The following is a 17,281-nucleotide window of genomic DNA, read 5'->3' as shown; positions in this document are numbered from 1 at the left end:
GTGTGTCTGTCTGTGTGTGTGGGTGGGTGTGTCTGCATGTCTCCGTGCCAACCAATCAGAGGGCGTCTCGCTCGGACGGAAAGGAATGAAAAAACACATGCAAAATGACATCACCCCGTTCATGCTCCGTTTCTTTTTTAGACACTGTATCGCTTCTGTTTACCCTGGTAGTCACTGATGGAAAAAAACAATAAACAGCACCTTGTATCCTGTGCGCCAACCACTGCATGCGTGTGCTAGCCTGTACAGCATGTGGGTACCTCCGCCAACGTGTGCGTGAGTGCATTCACAGTCCTATTGGGTCTGGCCAGTACCAGCCTCACAGAGACGCACTGTTTCCAATGTGTGCAGACTTCAAGAAGCAAAAGATTACACCCGTGCTGCCAACTCCTCTCCCAGTTCCTTTCATCCCACCAGCTCCTGGAAGAGGACTGCACTTCCTCTCCGCCCTGGTCAGGAAAACAGCGCTGACTGACCCTGGTGTTTATATCTGCCCTCTGCCAACGCTGGGCACTCCATATATATCTCTCTATAGCTCTATATATCCATGTACACATACATCCAGTAAATAATTAAAAAGCAAAAGAAACTTTGCATTGAATCGGCCAACACATGGGAACTTCATTATAAATGAATGCTGCCGTGCTATTTAGGAGAGAGGCACTATAGTTCACTACAGAATTTCATTGCTACTGAGTTTGTCGAATCACGCAAGCACGTGTGTGTGTGAGGGAGGGAGGGAGAGAGTGAGTCACCTCTAAAGCACACTCATCAGATGCAAGTCCGTTGTTTACAGCGAGGACGGAGCGGAATAGTGTGTTCCGGAAGAGCCATTGTCCCTTCAGCACGGCGCTCCAGAGCCAAGTATTTTTAACTTGTCATCGCCATCACCGCCCACGTCTTAAAAATACACCACAGCAGCAGACAAACAGGCTGGAGGATTGGCATTGCTGTGTATTAATATACCGAGTGTGCAGGGGATTACAGAGCTGCTGTTGTGGATCTACAACTGGGGGGTTTGTAAAGGCTGCCCGGGCGGTCCCCGGGAAACTACCCTCTTGTAAAACTAAGTACGTTTTTTTACGTACAGAAAAAATGTGCTTTCACTGGGTGTGGAAAAAACAGGCTGTTATGATGCTGTCTCATTCTAGAAGACAATACCCAGCGGAGTTTCAATGCAGTACCGTTTTCTTCTGTGCGATTTGCCTTTTCCTCCTTTTTTGTGTTACCTTGACTTCCAAAATAACTTCCCTACAAAACTCCAAATCCTGGCTACCTGGAACAGCATTCCTCTCCAGATAACTTCCTCGCCTCCACTTCGAGTTTTTAATTGCTTAGATAATATTATTAAACAAGGCTTCGGCTTGCCTTGATGTCAAACTCTGACACCTGCCTCTTCTCATCTCGGCTGGATCGCCTGTACAAAACGCACCCCGTGCTAGAAGCGCCAGCTCGTAATTAACCCTGGAGGCACCTGTCCTTGTCTTCCTACCTGCTTGCCGACAGTCCTCTCATTCTGCGGGACCTCCTTCCCTTTCGTTTTCGGACCCATGCCTGCGAGACTCCACTGAGTGCTGGGGCTGACAAGCCCTTCTCTCCCCGACTCCCTTCTCTCTTGTCCTCCAGCAGTCTAGGGAAAGCCCTTATCTTGTACAGCTTGGATAGGACGGAGAGATGGAAGACGGAGTTTCCTGTTCTGGTCCTGCTTCCCGGGAATAAATCACTGTCCCACTCCTACTTCCCTTTCCCTGTCCGAGCTCCACATAACATACAGCCGCTTCCCTGTCTCCTTAAATACAATCGCTCATCACAAGATCATGTCTTTAATCTTTATTTTAGTGATTAATGCTGGTCAGATGAATGGTTTTTACACAGATCCTCTCTCTTCCTTTAGAACTGAAACGTGATTGAAGAGGATTGGGAGTACCGTGATCCTTTTTAGCTGACACCTCACGATGTAATTATTGTCCAGCCCTAGGTGCAATGCACCAGTCGTTCACCCTTGCAGGACTGGGATCAAGACGAGTGTTTACAGGGCACAAGTGCACTGAGTCCGGTGAAGCTCAGTCATTCAGGAGCACCAAACCACAGACATAAAACTGACCTCTACCAAGCTATCTTGACACATGGAGCCCAAAAGTCCTGCCATGCCTACAGACCACAATACAAATAATTAGAATAACAATAATAATAATTAAACATAAAACATCATCATTGTCATCATCTTTATTATTATTGTATAGTTTTCTGTGATAATGCATCTTTTAACGTAAATATTTATTTTGGGTTGGTTATCACAAAAAGTGCACCTTGAAATTCCTAAAATGTTAATTATAAATGATCATATAAAATGTACAACAACAATATCTGAATGAATGAATGAATGAATGAATGAATGGACACCTCTCCCTGCACCCCGTGCAACTTTCACAGCTAAGAACAGCTCTATACATTCGGGCCAACTTCATTCCAGCCAAGCGAACTGAAAAACACTGGCAAGCTCAAACGTAGCTGATATACAGCTGCATGGGGAGTTAATATAATTTGGTCAATGTGCCTGCTTTTCCGAGTCAATAAAACGATATGATTCTACTTTACTAAGAAGCCCCCAAAAGAACTGCTGCCGCTAGTTTAACACCATCAGGGCTGATGAAAGACAAACACTTCGATTTGATTGCCTTTAAAAGTTCAGAGATAGTGAAATGGGAGGTTATATTAAGAATTGGTTTTGTGCAGCTACTGGCAGCAGCGGGATCATCTGCCTCGGGGCCAGTAGAAATCCTACTGCTAGTATTGCAAATGTCAAGTATTTTCTTCTGGGGCGTGCGATAATATAAATACGTCTGTTATTAATGATCATATTGAATACATGTATAAACATGTTACCCAACTTTAGTTAGTAAGCACCAAGGGCGAGAGAGAGAGAGGCATTTGATACGCGCAATAGTGAGGGGCGTGTGCCTTTAGTAAATGTTACGAGTGGGCGGTGGGGCCGTGTCCTTTGCAACACATTCAATTACAGAGTGACTTCACCGTTAGAGTCGAGAACCGGGAGCCCGGAGACCTTGGGGTACCCCAGTACTAGACGAGTTTATAACAATTCTAGATCAATATATTCTTATAAATAGATGTGCAATTCAATATATTTCGATTGTAATTATCATGCGTGCAGACGCTTCTTGTTATACAAACAGAATGCATTGATTGCGCACTGGTTTTAACTGCAGAAATCTCAATAGGTGCAAAACGGATAACCGTAACTTCATACCGGTATGTCGTCTAATTTAAAAGGCAATTCTAGATACTGTTTAAAAAAAATAAAATAAAAACACAATATATATATATATTTGCTAAGTTTGTAAAATCATTAAAAAAATACCACTGTACTTGTAAAATGAATAATAATAATAATAATAATAATATGCATAAAAAATAACCTCTTCCCTTACCTTACTCATTTCTATCCAGTGAAATTCCTTGCAAGTACAGTCTTAACATTCCCAAATTGTAGAACGCGCAGTTCTACACTTCCATAAGGAACTTGTTTTCCAAACTTTCCCCTGAAACTAAGAGGGCGGGGCTACGGGGGCGGGTTGCGGCGAGGCCAAGAAGCTCCTGCTCACTGATTGGACATCATTACAAATAAGGCGTGCGCAGTTTGAGCAAAGAAGGTGGGGAATCGATAGTGGGCGTGGCATATAGGCGCGTATCCTTTACACTGATTGGTCAGTTGTATAAGTGGGGCGTGTATATTCACTAAGAAGGCACGGTTTAGTGGCAAGTGTTGAAGCCAGGATATTCCTGTCTTCCGATTGGTTTGAAACACAAGCTTAAGGGCGTGTCCCTTCTGAAAGGCTGTTCGGCAAACACAGCACACTCCCTCGCTTTAATTCGCAGATGGAAACTTGCTGTCAGTGTAAGAAAGGAGCAAGGGCGTCTAAAGAAAAGGGGCTTTCTGTTCTTATTTTATTGTGTTTAATATTTAAGTTTACAGTAATTGTTCCTGGCAATGAATCAGCGCCTTTCCGTGCCTCGCGGTTACAAAATGTTTCACTTATAATTCAGTTCAAGAATGCAACATTTTTTTTTTGCAACAGCTAATGCAATCCCCCCGTTTCCAATACAATCTGCACGTGATATAACGCCATCTGTTTGAAATCATTTACTAACGCTTCGTTTCCCACCCCCGACTCTCCTTTTCAAAAGCACCAGTGCAAAGTACCCCAATCAATTACGCAGCAAGTGAACGACAACAAAATCAGAATTCAACAAAATTATTGTGCCAGAAGATCTAGAGACGACTACTTGCAGGTACTAGAAGCTTATTAACGTTGTTTTCTCAAGAGTGGTTTTCAAAAGCCATACCGAGAACCACTTCTTAAAGGAAACGGGGAACATAGCTTTGATTCAACCCCAAAACATCACTGTTCCCACCGAAGAGACGAGAGGCGCTTCACGATATTAATGTCATCATTACAGCGGCCTGTCAGCCAGGTGCAGGAAACATTAACTGTGTGTGTGTTCTGTGTGCGTGCGTGAGTGTATACAGGGGAGTCTAGCGGCTTATTACTGAAAACGAAACTGACCGCACACCCCCCTGCTTTCCCGTCGTTCACTGAGCCGAGCGAGCCAATCAAATTAATGGGTCCTGCGTGCAGATGTGTGGGAGAAGCAGTGTTATTATAGAACAAATCCCATTCTCGCAGCTTCTATTGCCCCTGAACCACCCCGGATACACAGAGCAGGGGCAGCGAGAGGTATTGCTGGCAGATCATTGCCACGCAAGCTCTTTTTGAAAGAGACATTGTCTTAAATTGTTATTTTACCCCCCCCCCGCCCCCAATTATTTTGAGCGGCACTTACTGTAATGACTGAAATATCGCGTTTCTGTTTTGTGATAAGGTGCTTTTACAAGGTATATTTGTATGCGCTTCAGTTTTAGTTGGTCGTCATTGGCATACGTTATGCAGACTGGATCAGCCGAAATGTCTTCTTACAAGCAAGCACAGCAGTGAATACTGGAAGCAAAACTCCATTTTAAATCGTTTCCAAAGGGGTAGATTACTAGCGCTGGTTTCTACAGCGTTCTGCTGGGAGCAATCACTCACAAATCAAAAACAAACATGGAAAATGACACTAGAAATGGAAAAGATCACGGACTGACTTGTTCATAGCTGAAGGGACTGGTAAAAGTCTGGAGGAAGCATGCTTTAGCGTCTCAGCAAAGGCTCTGGTCCTAATTCTGGTCATATTTCTGACTCACCCACAACACATCAGACTAAGCCAATTTACAGTAAACTAAAATAAAAACCACAAAACAGAATGCTGCCTGAAAACTAAACTCAGGAATAGTTCGAGCAGCTAAAATTCTCCAAACCCTTTGAGACATCAAAGCCCCCTTCCAGCAACCTGAGGTCAGGGAGGAAGGTCAAAGGTGGCATTGCTGCCTGGCAGAAGCCTGACTGACTCTGTGGTGTTATTTCGAGTGTCTCTCTCTCTGTGTCATTTGACTTGAATATTTCACAGCAGCATGCTAATGCCGACCTCTCGCATGAACTCTATTACCCAAGACCAGTAGAAGGAGTAGCTGAGACATCAGTTTGAAAAGCGCTTTGCAAAATAGTCTGTGTGGTCGTTTGCCTTCCTGCCTTTTTGACCCTTGTTACATGAATTGATGCTTCTTGACAATATGTCCAAAAATAAAATTGCAACTGCAAAAAGAAAGCATTTGGGATCCAAGGACCGGGGTGTTGTTTGAGACTTCATTGGTCATCCTTGCAGACTGCCAGCTCTGCCTAGAGGTGAAGCTGTGTGCAAGGTCTCCACCTGTTGGCCACGAAATGTACAGGCCCATCACAGTTTCCTCTATGTTGAACACGCACAGAAATATTGCAACGCTGCCTAGCACTCCCACTATTTCTCTATCTGATTTAGACATGAAAAAACTATTGAATACAGTGAATCAGTGAAGGGCTCTTCAACAGGAAATATAGGACAATTTACTGTCAAAAAACCAATGATTGATGCATCCGTACTGCTGAGTGTTCACTGATACATTTTCCAAGCTGTTACTTGTTACTTTACTACACTTTTGTATGATTTCATCTTGATACAGAGTACTGCCGTAAGCCTTCAGCATGGGAGTTAGGCTCATCACACAGGGCCCAGTGCAATCGGGTTTCTTTCAACATGCAGGACTACCAGAATGCATTGCAATGCTTGTTAAAAAACTAAAAAAAAACTAAACCAGGAGCCACATGGTTGCCCCTTTTAGAGGTCTGGCGTGGTGCTCTAGGGCAAAGTTTCTAAAGCCCTGTTGATGTTACAAAACACTTTTAGGAGAGCACGCTAATTCCTTGGCTTGGGAAATCTGTTCCCTGGAGTGACGGAGTCATCGTTTGGCTGTTCTCTCCATTCCGAGGGCGTGCCTCTCGTTCGGGGATACTGCGCAATTCTGATGAAGAGGAGAAGCACTGAGCTTGGTGGATACACAGTAAAAGCATCAGAGTTTGAAGAATCCGGACTGCGCAGTGCCATCATTACAAACTACCCTGCAGAAACCCAAACAGAACCATTAGCAGATCCCTTTTTTTGTACAGCGCTCCTGTCCTGTATTGAAATCAAAGTTGTTGGCATAGCAGACTGACCCATTAGCTACCCTTTTGCCACCATAGTACCATTACAGAGAATTTTGTTAAATTGTTCAATTTGTATTTAAATGCAATCACGACACATTTCTTTGTAAAGGTTATGTAAGTAAATAAAAATGGTTTTAAAGAAATCTGTATTCCTGTGTTTATTATCTGTTCTGCCACGTTCCCCGCGACCTCCCTGGAAATGTGTAAAACTTTAATGACAGCAGCTGCATTGAGGCCCGATCCCCACTGTACGTTCTCATGCCATGACACAATCAGAAAGCCATCAAGCCACAGCAAGCAATGGGTTAGATTGTTCCCAGGCTCCCTTGCACCTCACTCGGGATGGTCCGGTTCCAGGATCATTTCTCAAGTGCTGCCAGTAAAAATTCCTCGGTGAAATATTTTCTCTGGCAGGAGCAGAGTGCTCTCGTCCGCCCTGACAAAAGCGCTTCTCTGCAGCTTGACTGCATTCCTTTACTGATTCAAACCCTCCTCTCCCCCTCCGGCTTGGGTTCGATTCATTAAAAATACACAGCAAAAACATCTAGGAACCTGTTTCAAGTTCAAAAGGCAAATGGTAGCTTTATTATTATTATTATTATTATTATTATTATTATTATTATTATTTAGAGAAGAATAAAACAGTATTAAAACCAGCACCAATAGCAATTGACCCTTCGTGAAACTAAGCTGTTTTATGCTAGTTTACTGTCATTAGAAATATCTCTAAAATAGGACTTTATCTACTACATAGGAGATACTTTATTTAGTTATTTTTTTTAATTGGCACTAGGATGCTTCCGTACTATACAGCTATGCATCAAAAGTACGCTTTCTTCTAAAAAAAACAGTGTTAAATAATGCAGAAGGATGTATTTATGGATTGTAAAGTCCAATCGAGTTGTTTATTAGTAGTTATGTAACATCACTGGTGCTTTAGCATATATTTGAACCATAAAATGCACTGCATTGCATCTGCTGATTACCTTTAGAGCAACAAAATACAGGCAATAACCTTGAAGGCACCTGTTTCTGTAGGGAATCGCTATGAATGCCAGTAGTTTAAGGATCACTTCATTGGAATTTCCTTTTTTAAGTCAACATTCAGCTAGCGGTCAGATTTGTTATCCTTTTCCCCTCCTATCAAGCGCAGTTTGTGAAGTTAAACAAACACAGAAAGGCTCACGGCAGAGGGGTCGGAGGTGAGGTTTTCGGAACAACAGGACCTGAGAAGTGATCATTGCTACAGGGTGGGGTTACTGTTTTAGGTCGAATAAACCCAAATATGGGTTTGTTTACAGTAAGGAGAAGGAAAAAGAAAGGGAACGAGAGAGGGAGGATGAAGGAGCATGAGGGAGAGAGAGAGAGAGACTCGTTCTAAAAACAAGTGATTGCAGCGCTTCGAGACGCGAGCCAGATGTTGATGGAACCCAGCTGTTGTTTCAGTTGGGGGTTGGGGGCCGGCTCTCTCGCAAGCCTGCTGTCCTGAGAACGTTTAGCGAATGTTTAGTGAAACGCTGAATCATAAACCTACTCAACGCCCGCCCCCCTCCCCTCCCCTCCCCTCCCCTCCCCTAGAGAATTTGTCAAGCCGCAAGAAGTCATGGTACTGGGGTTAGCTCCTATCCCTAACAGAGACTGGATGTTGATGGGGTACTGCAATGCCAGAACTCTCTAAGGGATAGCAGCTAACTTCAGTGCAGCACCCCATCACTGCCCAGTCTCTGTAGCAGCTAACCCCAGTGCAGCACCCCATCACTGCCCAGTCTCTGTAGCAGCTAACCCCAGTGCAGCACCCCATCACTGCCCAGTCTCTGTAGCAGCTAATCCCAGTGCAGCACCCCATCACTGCCCAGTCTCTGTAGCAGCTAACCCCAGTGCTGCACCCCATCACTGCCCAGTCTCTGTAGCAGCTAACCCCAGTGCAGCACCCCATCACTGCCCAGTCTCTGTAGCAGCTAACCCCAGTGCTGCACCCCATCACTGCCCAGTCTCTGTAGCAGCTAACCCCAGTGCAGCACCCCATCACTGCCCAGTCTCTGTAGCCGCTAACCCCAGTGCAGCACCCCATCACTGCCCAGTCTCTGTAGCAGCTAACCCCAGTGCAGCACCCCATCACTGCCCAGTCTCTGTAGCAGCTAACCCCAGTGCAGCACCCCATCACTGCCCAGTCTCTGTAGCAGCTAACCCCAGTGCAGCACCCCATCACTGCCCAGTCTCTGTAGCAGCTAACCCCAGTGCAGCACCCCATCACTGCCCAGTCTCTGTAGCAGCTAATCCCAGTGCAGCACCCCATCACTGCCCAGTCTCTGTAGCAGCTAACCCCAGTGCTGCACCCCATCACTGCCCAGTCTCTGTAGCAGCTAACCCCAGTGCTGCACCCCATCACTGCCCAGTCTCTGTAGCAGCTAACCCCAGTGCAGCACCCCATCACTGCCCAGTCTCTGTAGCAGCTAACCTCAGTGCAGCACCCCATCACTGCCCAGTCTCTGTAGCAGCTAACCCCAGTGCAGCACCCCATCACTGCCCAGTCTCTGTAGCAGCTTACCCCAGGGCAGTATGTATTATCTAACCAAAACAATGAACTAGAGTTGTTAACGAATACGTTGTTAACAGCTAATAAAACTACAGAAAAGTGCTGCTTAAATTAAAGCTCTGTTTCCTATAGTACTGCCAGCCTGGCAGCACAGGTTCCTGGGTGAAGCTACGCGCCCTGCTCTCGCATTGGACACTGTAACCGTGATCGTGTTGCAGGAATGATGCCAGAGAGGGCTTAGCCGTGCCAGCGCTCCGATAGCTGGCAGAACGGCAGCACTCAGAGACCTCTGCCCTGGACCATGCAGACTCTCGTCAGCCAGGGAGGAGCTACCCAGGGATGTGGAGTAGGGGAGAAATGCGCAAGCACATTCAGAGAGCCCGCATAAACACAGTTGTATAAAACGGAGAGTTGATGGGATTATAGCTAAAAAGTGAGGACTGTTATGTGCTGTAACTGTCTTGATTGTGTCTTCACCAAATGTTCCTCAGACAAGCCTGGCCTCTCTCAGACGTTTCGGATTGCGTTTGGATCGATGCGAATGTTTTTTTAACTGCGCGATTCTGAGGACACGCTGTACAAACGGTTCTCCATCCAGAACAAACTTTCAGTTGATGCCATTATGCCTCAATGCTTCTCAGTTCTCTTGCCCACTTCACAGATCCTGTGTGAGCGCGGCGCGCCTGCCGCGATGCAAACGCATCGCCTGCTGTCTCCTCCATGCCGTTTGCTCAGCTGCACCTCTCTGTCAGCCCCACAGCAGAAAGAATGCACGGAGCATGGAAAATGGGCTCCATCCTGGTGGAGAGGCACAGCTGGTAAATTCTTCACCAGTGGAATAAATCGCATACAGCTCCCATGCAATGACCTGCTGTATTTTCTTATTAAAAGTTTACTGTGGGGTAAAAACACAGCCATGTGATAGGACAGCACAAATAAATAATGCACCAGTGCCTTCATACTGCTTTGGTATCCCCGGGTAAAAAGTGCCTCAGTGTGTAGTAAAGCACATTGAAGATAATAAACCAGCCCCTTCTCAAAAGTATACTGTGATATCCTGTGGTAAAAGCACAGCAAAGTGTAGTAGAGCACAGAGAAGATAATGAACCAGCCCCTTGCTTATTAAATTGCACTTACTCACACAAGAACCGCCACTTATACAATCTCAAAGCACTGAACCCCTTGCCTCTGTGCCATTCACATGCAACAAAACTGTATTTACATCGTGTTTCAAGCAGTGTCACAGTTACAATCCCAATCAATTAGAACACCTGACCACCAGGTGGCACTGTGAGCTATGCAAAAATCCTAAGTAAAATGCAGACACAAACAACAATAAAAAATACATTATTTTAGAATAAATTATTTTACATGCTTAGTATTCATGCAGACTTCTTGGAGACCAATATCAGCTGAGAACACAAGCTCATTAAATAACAGAAAATGTAAGAAAATCCCGTTTTCAGGGATGGCAATAAGACTCCTATTGCATAGCAGCTTTACCCATTCCAGGTTTTAATAGAAGCTTGATTAGCCTTAGTGTATAGGTAACAAGCTCGTGTGTGTCTTATAAAAGTGACAGTAAAACCAGGAATGGATCAAACTGCTATATAATGGGAGTCTTATTTCCATCCCTGCAGTATGTCAACCCAAATACCAGCTACGCCACCCCTGAAAGAGACGGCTTCTTTACACAACCAGGCATTGGTTTCTCACGCTTGGATTTTAAAAATATCCGCTTAGCCAGCAAGACAAGTTCCTCAACCTCACCCTGACAGACAGAAAACAAATCACCGTCCTTCCCCAAAACACTGCAGCCTCCTCGGGTCCCTACCTTGGTGAGCCTCATTTGCGGGTTAGCCGTCTGTCGCCCCTCGCTGGCGGCTGGCAGGGGGCAGAGCTCCTCTCCGCCGCACTCGGAGCTCAGGGCACAACCCATAGAGAACGGGACCCTCTCTAACTCTGGGGCCGAGACGGCTGCTTTCCTCTCCTCGATCCGACAGCTGCTTCCCCTTCTCCCTCTACAAACAGCCAGACAGGCGGCAGGCAGGCAGGCAGGCAAGCCCCTCCTCTCCCCCTTCCTGGCTCATTCACAGTTCAGCTCCAGCAGCAAGACAGCCAGCAACTCAGGGAAGCTTTGTGCGGCTTCAAGTCTTCTAAATGTGTTGAAGCCCGGTTCGGAGTTAAGCTTTGTATTATTTTTAGTTGCCACCTGGTATGCTGTAGGTTTTGCATAGAGTCTAGCATAGGGTTTCGCAAACTGCAGCTGTATGTACTGTATTCTGTTTTGTAGACGCTATTTAGGGTAGTGTAGTAAGGATTCCCATAGACTAAACTGTAGCTATAGTCTGTGTCTGAGCTGCTATTGAGCATAGTGTAGGTTTTGCAGTGTATAATAAACTTTAGCTATCTATTGTCTGTATTCTAGTTCTATAGGTTGTACAGCTACACTGTAATGCTGTGAGGCTTGCAGGTAGAATAGTGCATTTAGTATAAGGAGGCTTATTGTAGAGTTATGATGTTAGTATGTGGATTATCCAAACTGTAAACCGCATAGTGTAGAGTGTGGGGTATAAAGCAAGAGCATTTTTAATCTAGCTGAAGTTTAGTTTGACTTAAACCACAGTGTAGCTCATAGAGGCTTCAGCTAGACACATGGAGGTAGTTAATAGCCACATGTCGTCGATTTGTAGCCACCTAATGTCTATAGCCCGGAGTTCGACTATAGTCAGATTGTAATCTTTTGCCAGAATTTAGTTTTAGAGACTAACTCCACCGTGGGTATTTTATAGCTGGGATTCAGTTAAAGGGTCTGACTTACACTCTAAAAGTTTGAATGTATAAAATGATCCAAGATTTATAATACCGCTGCGCAACATTAATAAAAGGGATCTGTCAGAAAAGAACATTGGATTATAATTTATTTAAAAAATAAATCTTGTTACAGGGGGGGAGGATAAATCAGGTTTTATCTGGTTTTAGCACTACAACCAGAACCCCTAGATCTCTTACCCAATCAAGAGCAATGGGTTGATGTGTCAGGCAGGCCGGATACTGGCTGCTGAGCCCCACGCCAGAGACAATGAAACCGAAACCCCTTTTAAGGGAAATTCTTGTCAGGGCTCCAAGCCAGGCCTCCCTCTCTGGGACAGGCAGCAGGGCCTCCAGCAGTAAACAAGAGTGAGCGACACAGGCTGGAATCCACTTCGTAGACGGTGCTTTTACCCTCCTGCCTCGGGTTCGAGTGGGAGGAAAATATATATATATAACATTTTGAAAGCTAGTTAGTCGGCTTCCAAGAGAGAGCCATGAAGACAGAAAAAACATTTTACAGCAATCATCCAAAGCACACTCCAGATTCCCATGACCTCCCTGGAAATTAGACTGGTTAAACTGACAATAAAAAAAGACATCTTTAACCTGCAAGTCAATCCCAACAGATGACCTACGGGTGGGCAAAGGGGCCGCAAGCACATTGCTCAACAGCCAGAGGGTGCCGTTTCCGGCCAGGTGCAGAGCGACTGCATGCAAGCGGAATGCGGCACGGTCCATTAAACGGGAAGCGCGGCGCTCCGCTGGGATCGTTTATTTGGGTTCGGAGGCACCGGCTGCGACAGGTAGTAAATTCTTACTGGAGAGGAGATCAAAACCATGTGGCGATCGGACAGGCCGCTGATCAGATCAGCATGTGAACGAAACAGAGAGGGAGGGACTCGGCCAGAGAGCCGTCTAAAGAGTCATAAAACAAGAGTCATAGAACACCGACCCGTTCTCGTAGAGGAGGAATGAGGGGGACAGGCTCTTAGATTGAATCGCGTGTGGCTCAGCTGGAAGCAATTGGATTAAATACACATGGAAAGCGTCTGTCAATGAAACACGAGTCAAGTGAACAGTTCTGAATAGGTGCAAGAGGCCTACAAAATATCAAAGCCTCAATGGAAAGGCACAGTTCCGATTCATTATTTGATTGCCATAATGCATTCATTAAAAATGCAGGGTCACGTGGTGCGCGGAGGGAGACATGCAGGCAGGAGAGTGCAGGTTGGAGTCCTGGCTGCGCAAAGTCGTTGGCATTTGCTGGGGATTCCGGAGGGATCAGAACATAACTACCTCTTCCTCTTTCTATAAACTACTGCAATAGGCAATACAATGGTTATCAAGTTTAACATTAAAACAACTGTCAGCATTATCCATCCCCTATTGCCAGGGCTGCAGATTTAAAAAAAATCAGAGCGATATGCACGATGAAAAGGTTGACGATCATGATGTATATCAACTATTATAGAGAAAAGAGTGTAAGAAATAGCCAGGAAATGTTTATCACAATTAGCTAAGCAGCTCTTCAGATACAAAGCAAAAGTGTGACACACAGATCGACCAATGTACGGATAGGCAGACGCCTCTCTGTATCCCCAGGACAGAACCGCCAAATGACTAAATAATGCTAATACCGAGTTTCAGGACAATTGGATATGCAGGGGATGAAAAACAAAACAGTAATACAGAACAATAAAAATAAAATGGTCTGGTGTGTGTGGTCATCTGGCTGACTAGCTTGTGTCAACATTACAAAATGTTTTTAAATGTTTTAAACTTGTGCTCTCTACCAGTAATGTTGTCTCCAGAGTCCTTAAACATGCAAACTCAGTGAGGCAATTTGTATTCTGCAGCCGAGTACCCCCCAAGTGTTAAAGGAGCTCCAGAATTCGATGAAGGATTTACAAAGTTTACTTCACTCTAAAACACAGGAAGGGACTCTTATCTGATATACTGGTTTGAAAGTTGGAACGTGATCAGTTGCTGACTTAATAAATACATACCAAGTCCCAAGAATGGGACAAACGAACCACCTGGTCTCATCAGTACAGATTGAAACTGGATCAGCCCTCACATGTCACAGAGCACTAGTCTAACACACTCCAATCTCAGCTCTCCAGCGCAGTTATTACCAGCACATTAACAATGACCTCTTGTCTATAACAATTGATTCTCAGCTCTGGAAAGGCAGCTTGCCTGGTGGCTTCCTCATTTGATTTCCTTTCCGGTTGAAGCTTTGTTCTAGTCAGTATGACGGCAGTTCCCTGTTCGTTCCACCCTATTCCTGAACGGAGAGGCATGGTCTTATAACACTTAGGATTTTGGCTGCAGGCAGAGGGAGGTTTCCCAAACTTTATAAAATCAAGAAACATATCTAATAGTTTTGAGCTGAGAAAAGAGTATTATATCCATATCTTATTGAAGTGCTGGTAATGACAGCGTTGGAGAACTGAGAATGGAGTGCAAGACTAGCGCTCATTATTATTCAGGTGCAGGGAAATGACAGCGCTGGAGAGCTGAGAAGCATGTAAGACTAGTGCTCATTATTAAGGTGCAGGGTAATGACCACGCTGGAGGGCTGAGAATATTAGATGGTTCAAGCAAGCAAGAAAATGCTTTTATACTCTGACACACTCTTGGTTAATAGTAGTAGTGGGGTAATGACGGTGATGGAGCACTGGGAATGAAATGCGCAACCCCTTGACTTGGAACGAAAAGGGTAGGTCCAGCTCCTGGTCATCTCCCATGTACAGCAGCAGGGCTCTCTCAACCTCCTCCACTCCGCCTCCCAGGATCAGAGTTCGATGCTCGATCAGCTCAGCAGTGACAGGAGGTGACCGTGCCTGTTCCCTGATCCCATCACCCTGTGCATTCCAGGAAATCCAGGATCACTCCCCCCTCCTTGGAATTCCTTCATTCCCACCACAGGATGAATAAGGAGGGAGAGGGAGAGGGAGAGGGAGTGTTGACAACCAGACCGGGGAAGAGAATGTTCAGGCTCTGGCTGCTCAACCCTGAGAAGAGGTTTACTACACTAAAAGCACAGCAAAGTGTAAAAACATACCTGAAGCATAAGAACATACAGGAGTACAGTTATGCACTGAAAAGCCCAGAGGGAACATGAAATGTCTGGATCCTCTACATAGCCCCTTACAAGAATTAGGTAGGGAAATCTGCCCTATACAGAACACACGCAAGAAAGAATACCCTGTGAAATATTGCCATCTAGTGTCCAGAATACAAAGAACATAAACTGCACGTCTTTCACGTGATTCACTTTAGACACCAAAGAAGGAAGCAGCATAGAAACCCGACTCCTGCTGCAAACAAATCTGCAGAAGTCAAAAGCAGCAGGAATAGATCCCAGGAGTGCAGCACCTTGCAAGTCCTCTTCTCCACTCTGCGGATATTTCACTTTTCAATAAAATAAAAATCATGCCAACACCTTTGGTCTGCTTACTACAGGAGGGACGGGACGGTTGCGGTATAAAAGCAGTGCAAACCGTTTGAAGGGGTCTCCTCCACACCTGCGTCATTTGAAATAATTAACACTGTGCTTCCGAAAACTTCACTGCAGTAGGATTATCCAGAAGCCTTTTGTTACCCGAACAGCCCCTAGTTGACCTGCCCTGTTGTCAAAGACGGGTCAGGAACTTGCCCTCAATCTTTGGTGTTTAGAGTACAGCGCAGTACTGTTATATATTTATAGGTAAATTACTCAATCTTTTTAATGAGATTTCTTAAATTGGGAAAGTCAGATGAAACAACGTCAAGGATGTACTTTGATTACTGATGCAAGACCGATATATTTCAACAGATTAAAACTGCTTAGAAAAAAAAAGTAACTACACACAATACCAAGTTACACTGTCAGCTAGCACTTGTCAACTCTATACAGTTGTATCAGACTCCCCCCCCCCCCCTCCCCCAGGTACAACAAAGCGATATGCATTCACCACTATGAAACCCATCTGTGAAATTAAAACACCACCTGATCAGACCACAGGCAGAATAGTCTAAAAACAAACTTGCACACCAGATTTCCAACACTTTGTGTTAAAGAACATCCCACTCAAAAAAATAAAACATAATCAGCTACTCCACAAGCAAACCAAAATTAATATTTGAATTTACATGCAACACTTAATTATGCTGGTTTAAAAAAAAAAAAATCTGGAACTGCTTTAAATCTTTAAATTTTAATTTCATTTGAGCACATTCGCTTTATGGGATATGCAGAAGATCAAACCCCTCTACCCCACCCATGTCCGATCTCATAGATCTTTTCAGTAGAAACTAGTTACAATATGGAGCCACTGGGTATCGCTATACAATCTGCACAAATAATGATACCACCCCACCCACCAGAAGCAAACAACAAAACAAAAAGAAACTTGAAGTTATGCACACCACAAATTCAGAAGGATGCTGCCCTCATGTCTACAGCTGGCCTTCGCACAGACAGTCCCAAAAAAATAAAAAAACACTATTTAGCCAAGCCATTGTCATAAGCTTAAAATGAGGAAAAAAAAATGGCAGGGGTAATCTCAACGTGAACTACCGTAAAACCAAACTCTTAAAATAAGACGACTTTTGTATTTTACTTGGGGTTAAGGGTTAAACTGACTAAAAACCTTTTTTTAAAACAAGTGTGGCATTATTTTCCAGCAAAATGAAATGGGTGGCCTTTCAGTTAAATACCTGGGAAGTGGTGCTGTATAAAAGTGGATGAAATCTAGTATTCTACTGTAGAAACTAGCTACAAATATATTCATAGACCCCGGATGTGCCCTACACCTCCCACATCAACACCAAGTAAAAGAGCAGGTTAGTTTTGGCTCACTTCAAAGCGACAAGCTCTTTCACTTAAAAAATGGGAGTTCCTAACAAAATGACGTTTTTGTTTTTAGGAGTTGGCAGGGGGCTTTTTTTACTGGTCTCTCTGGTTAGCATAAACTCAAGATAAAACCATTTCCACCCGTCATTCCCTAGGAATCCTCATCCTAAAACAAAAAATACAAAAATAAATAACTCCAGAGAAAACCATCCCTTAGTATGGCTGAGTATCAAACTGTTAAAAACACAACCGAGCAGTAATAAAGCCCCCCCCCATCCCCTCTCTTCCCCCCCCCCCCCTCCTCCTCCTCCTCCAGTAAGCCAGTCCCAGTCCTCGTATCCATCTCTTCTTCCTTGCTGGAGGCATCGAGATCAGCAACATACAGCAGAGACTGTGAGACAGAGACAAACACACACTCACACTCTCTCTCTCTCTCTCTCAAACACACACAGT

General features: G+C 44.7%; 1 protein-coding gene across 3 annotated transcripts in view; it reads right to left on the bottom strand.

Moving 5' to 3' along the window:
* Window positions 1-11,561, bottom strand: part of LOC117401045 (tensin-2-like) — a 40,352-nt gene extending 28,791 nt beyond the window's left edge. The window contains exon 1 of one of the 3 annotated variants that reach the window (XM_059011554.1): window positions 11,009-11,561. In XM_059011554.1, the coding sequence (XP_058867537.1) occupies window positions 11,009-11,113 (105 nt within the window). In that variant the 5' untranslated portion in view covers window positions 11,114-11,561. Of the gene's footprint in view, window positions 1-1,492; window positions 1,608-3,449; window positions 3,810-11,008 lie in introns of those variants that run through there. The other 2 variants (XM_059011556.1, XM_059011555.1) reach the window with 2 other exon arrangements.
* Between the last annotated feature and the right edge of the window lie 5,720 nt (window positions 11,562-17,281).

The sequence above is a fragment of the Acipenser ruthenus genome, chromosome 42 (genome assembly GCF_902713425.1).
Source record: "Acipenser ruthenus chromosome 42, fAciRut3.2 maternal haplotype, whole genome shotgun sequence".
Lineage (NCBI taxonomy): Eukaryota > Metazoa > Chordata > Actinopteri > Acipenseriformes > Acipenseridae > Acipenser > Acipenser ruthenus.
The sequence above is the reverse complement of the archived record's forward strand: the minus strand, read 5'-3'. Positions and strand labels throughout refer to the sequence as shown.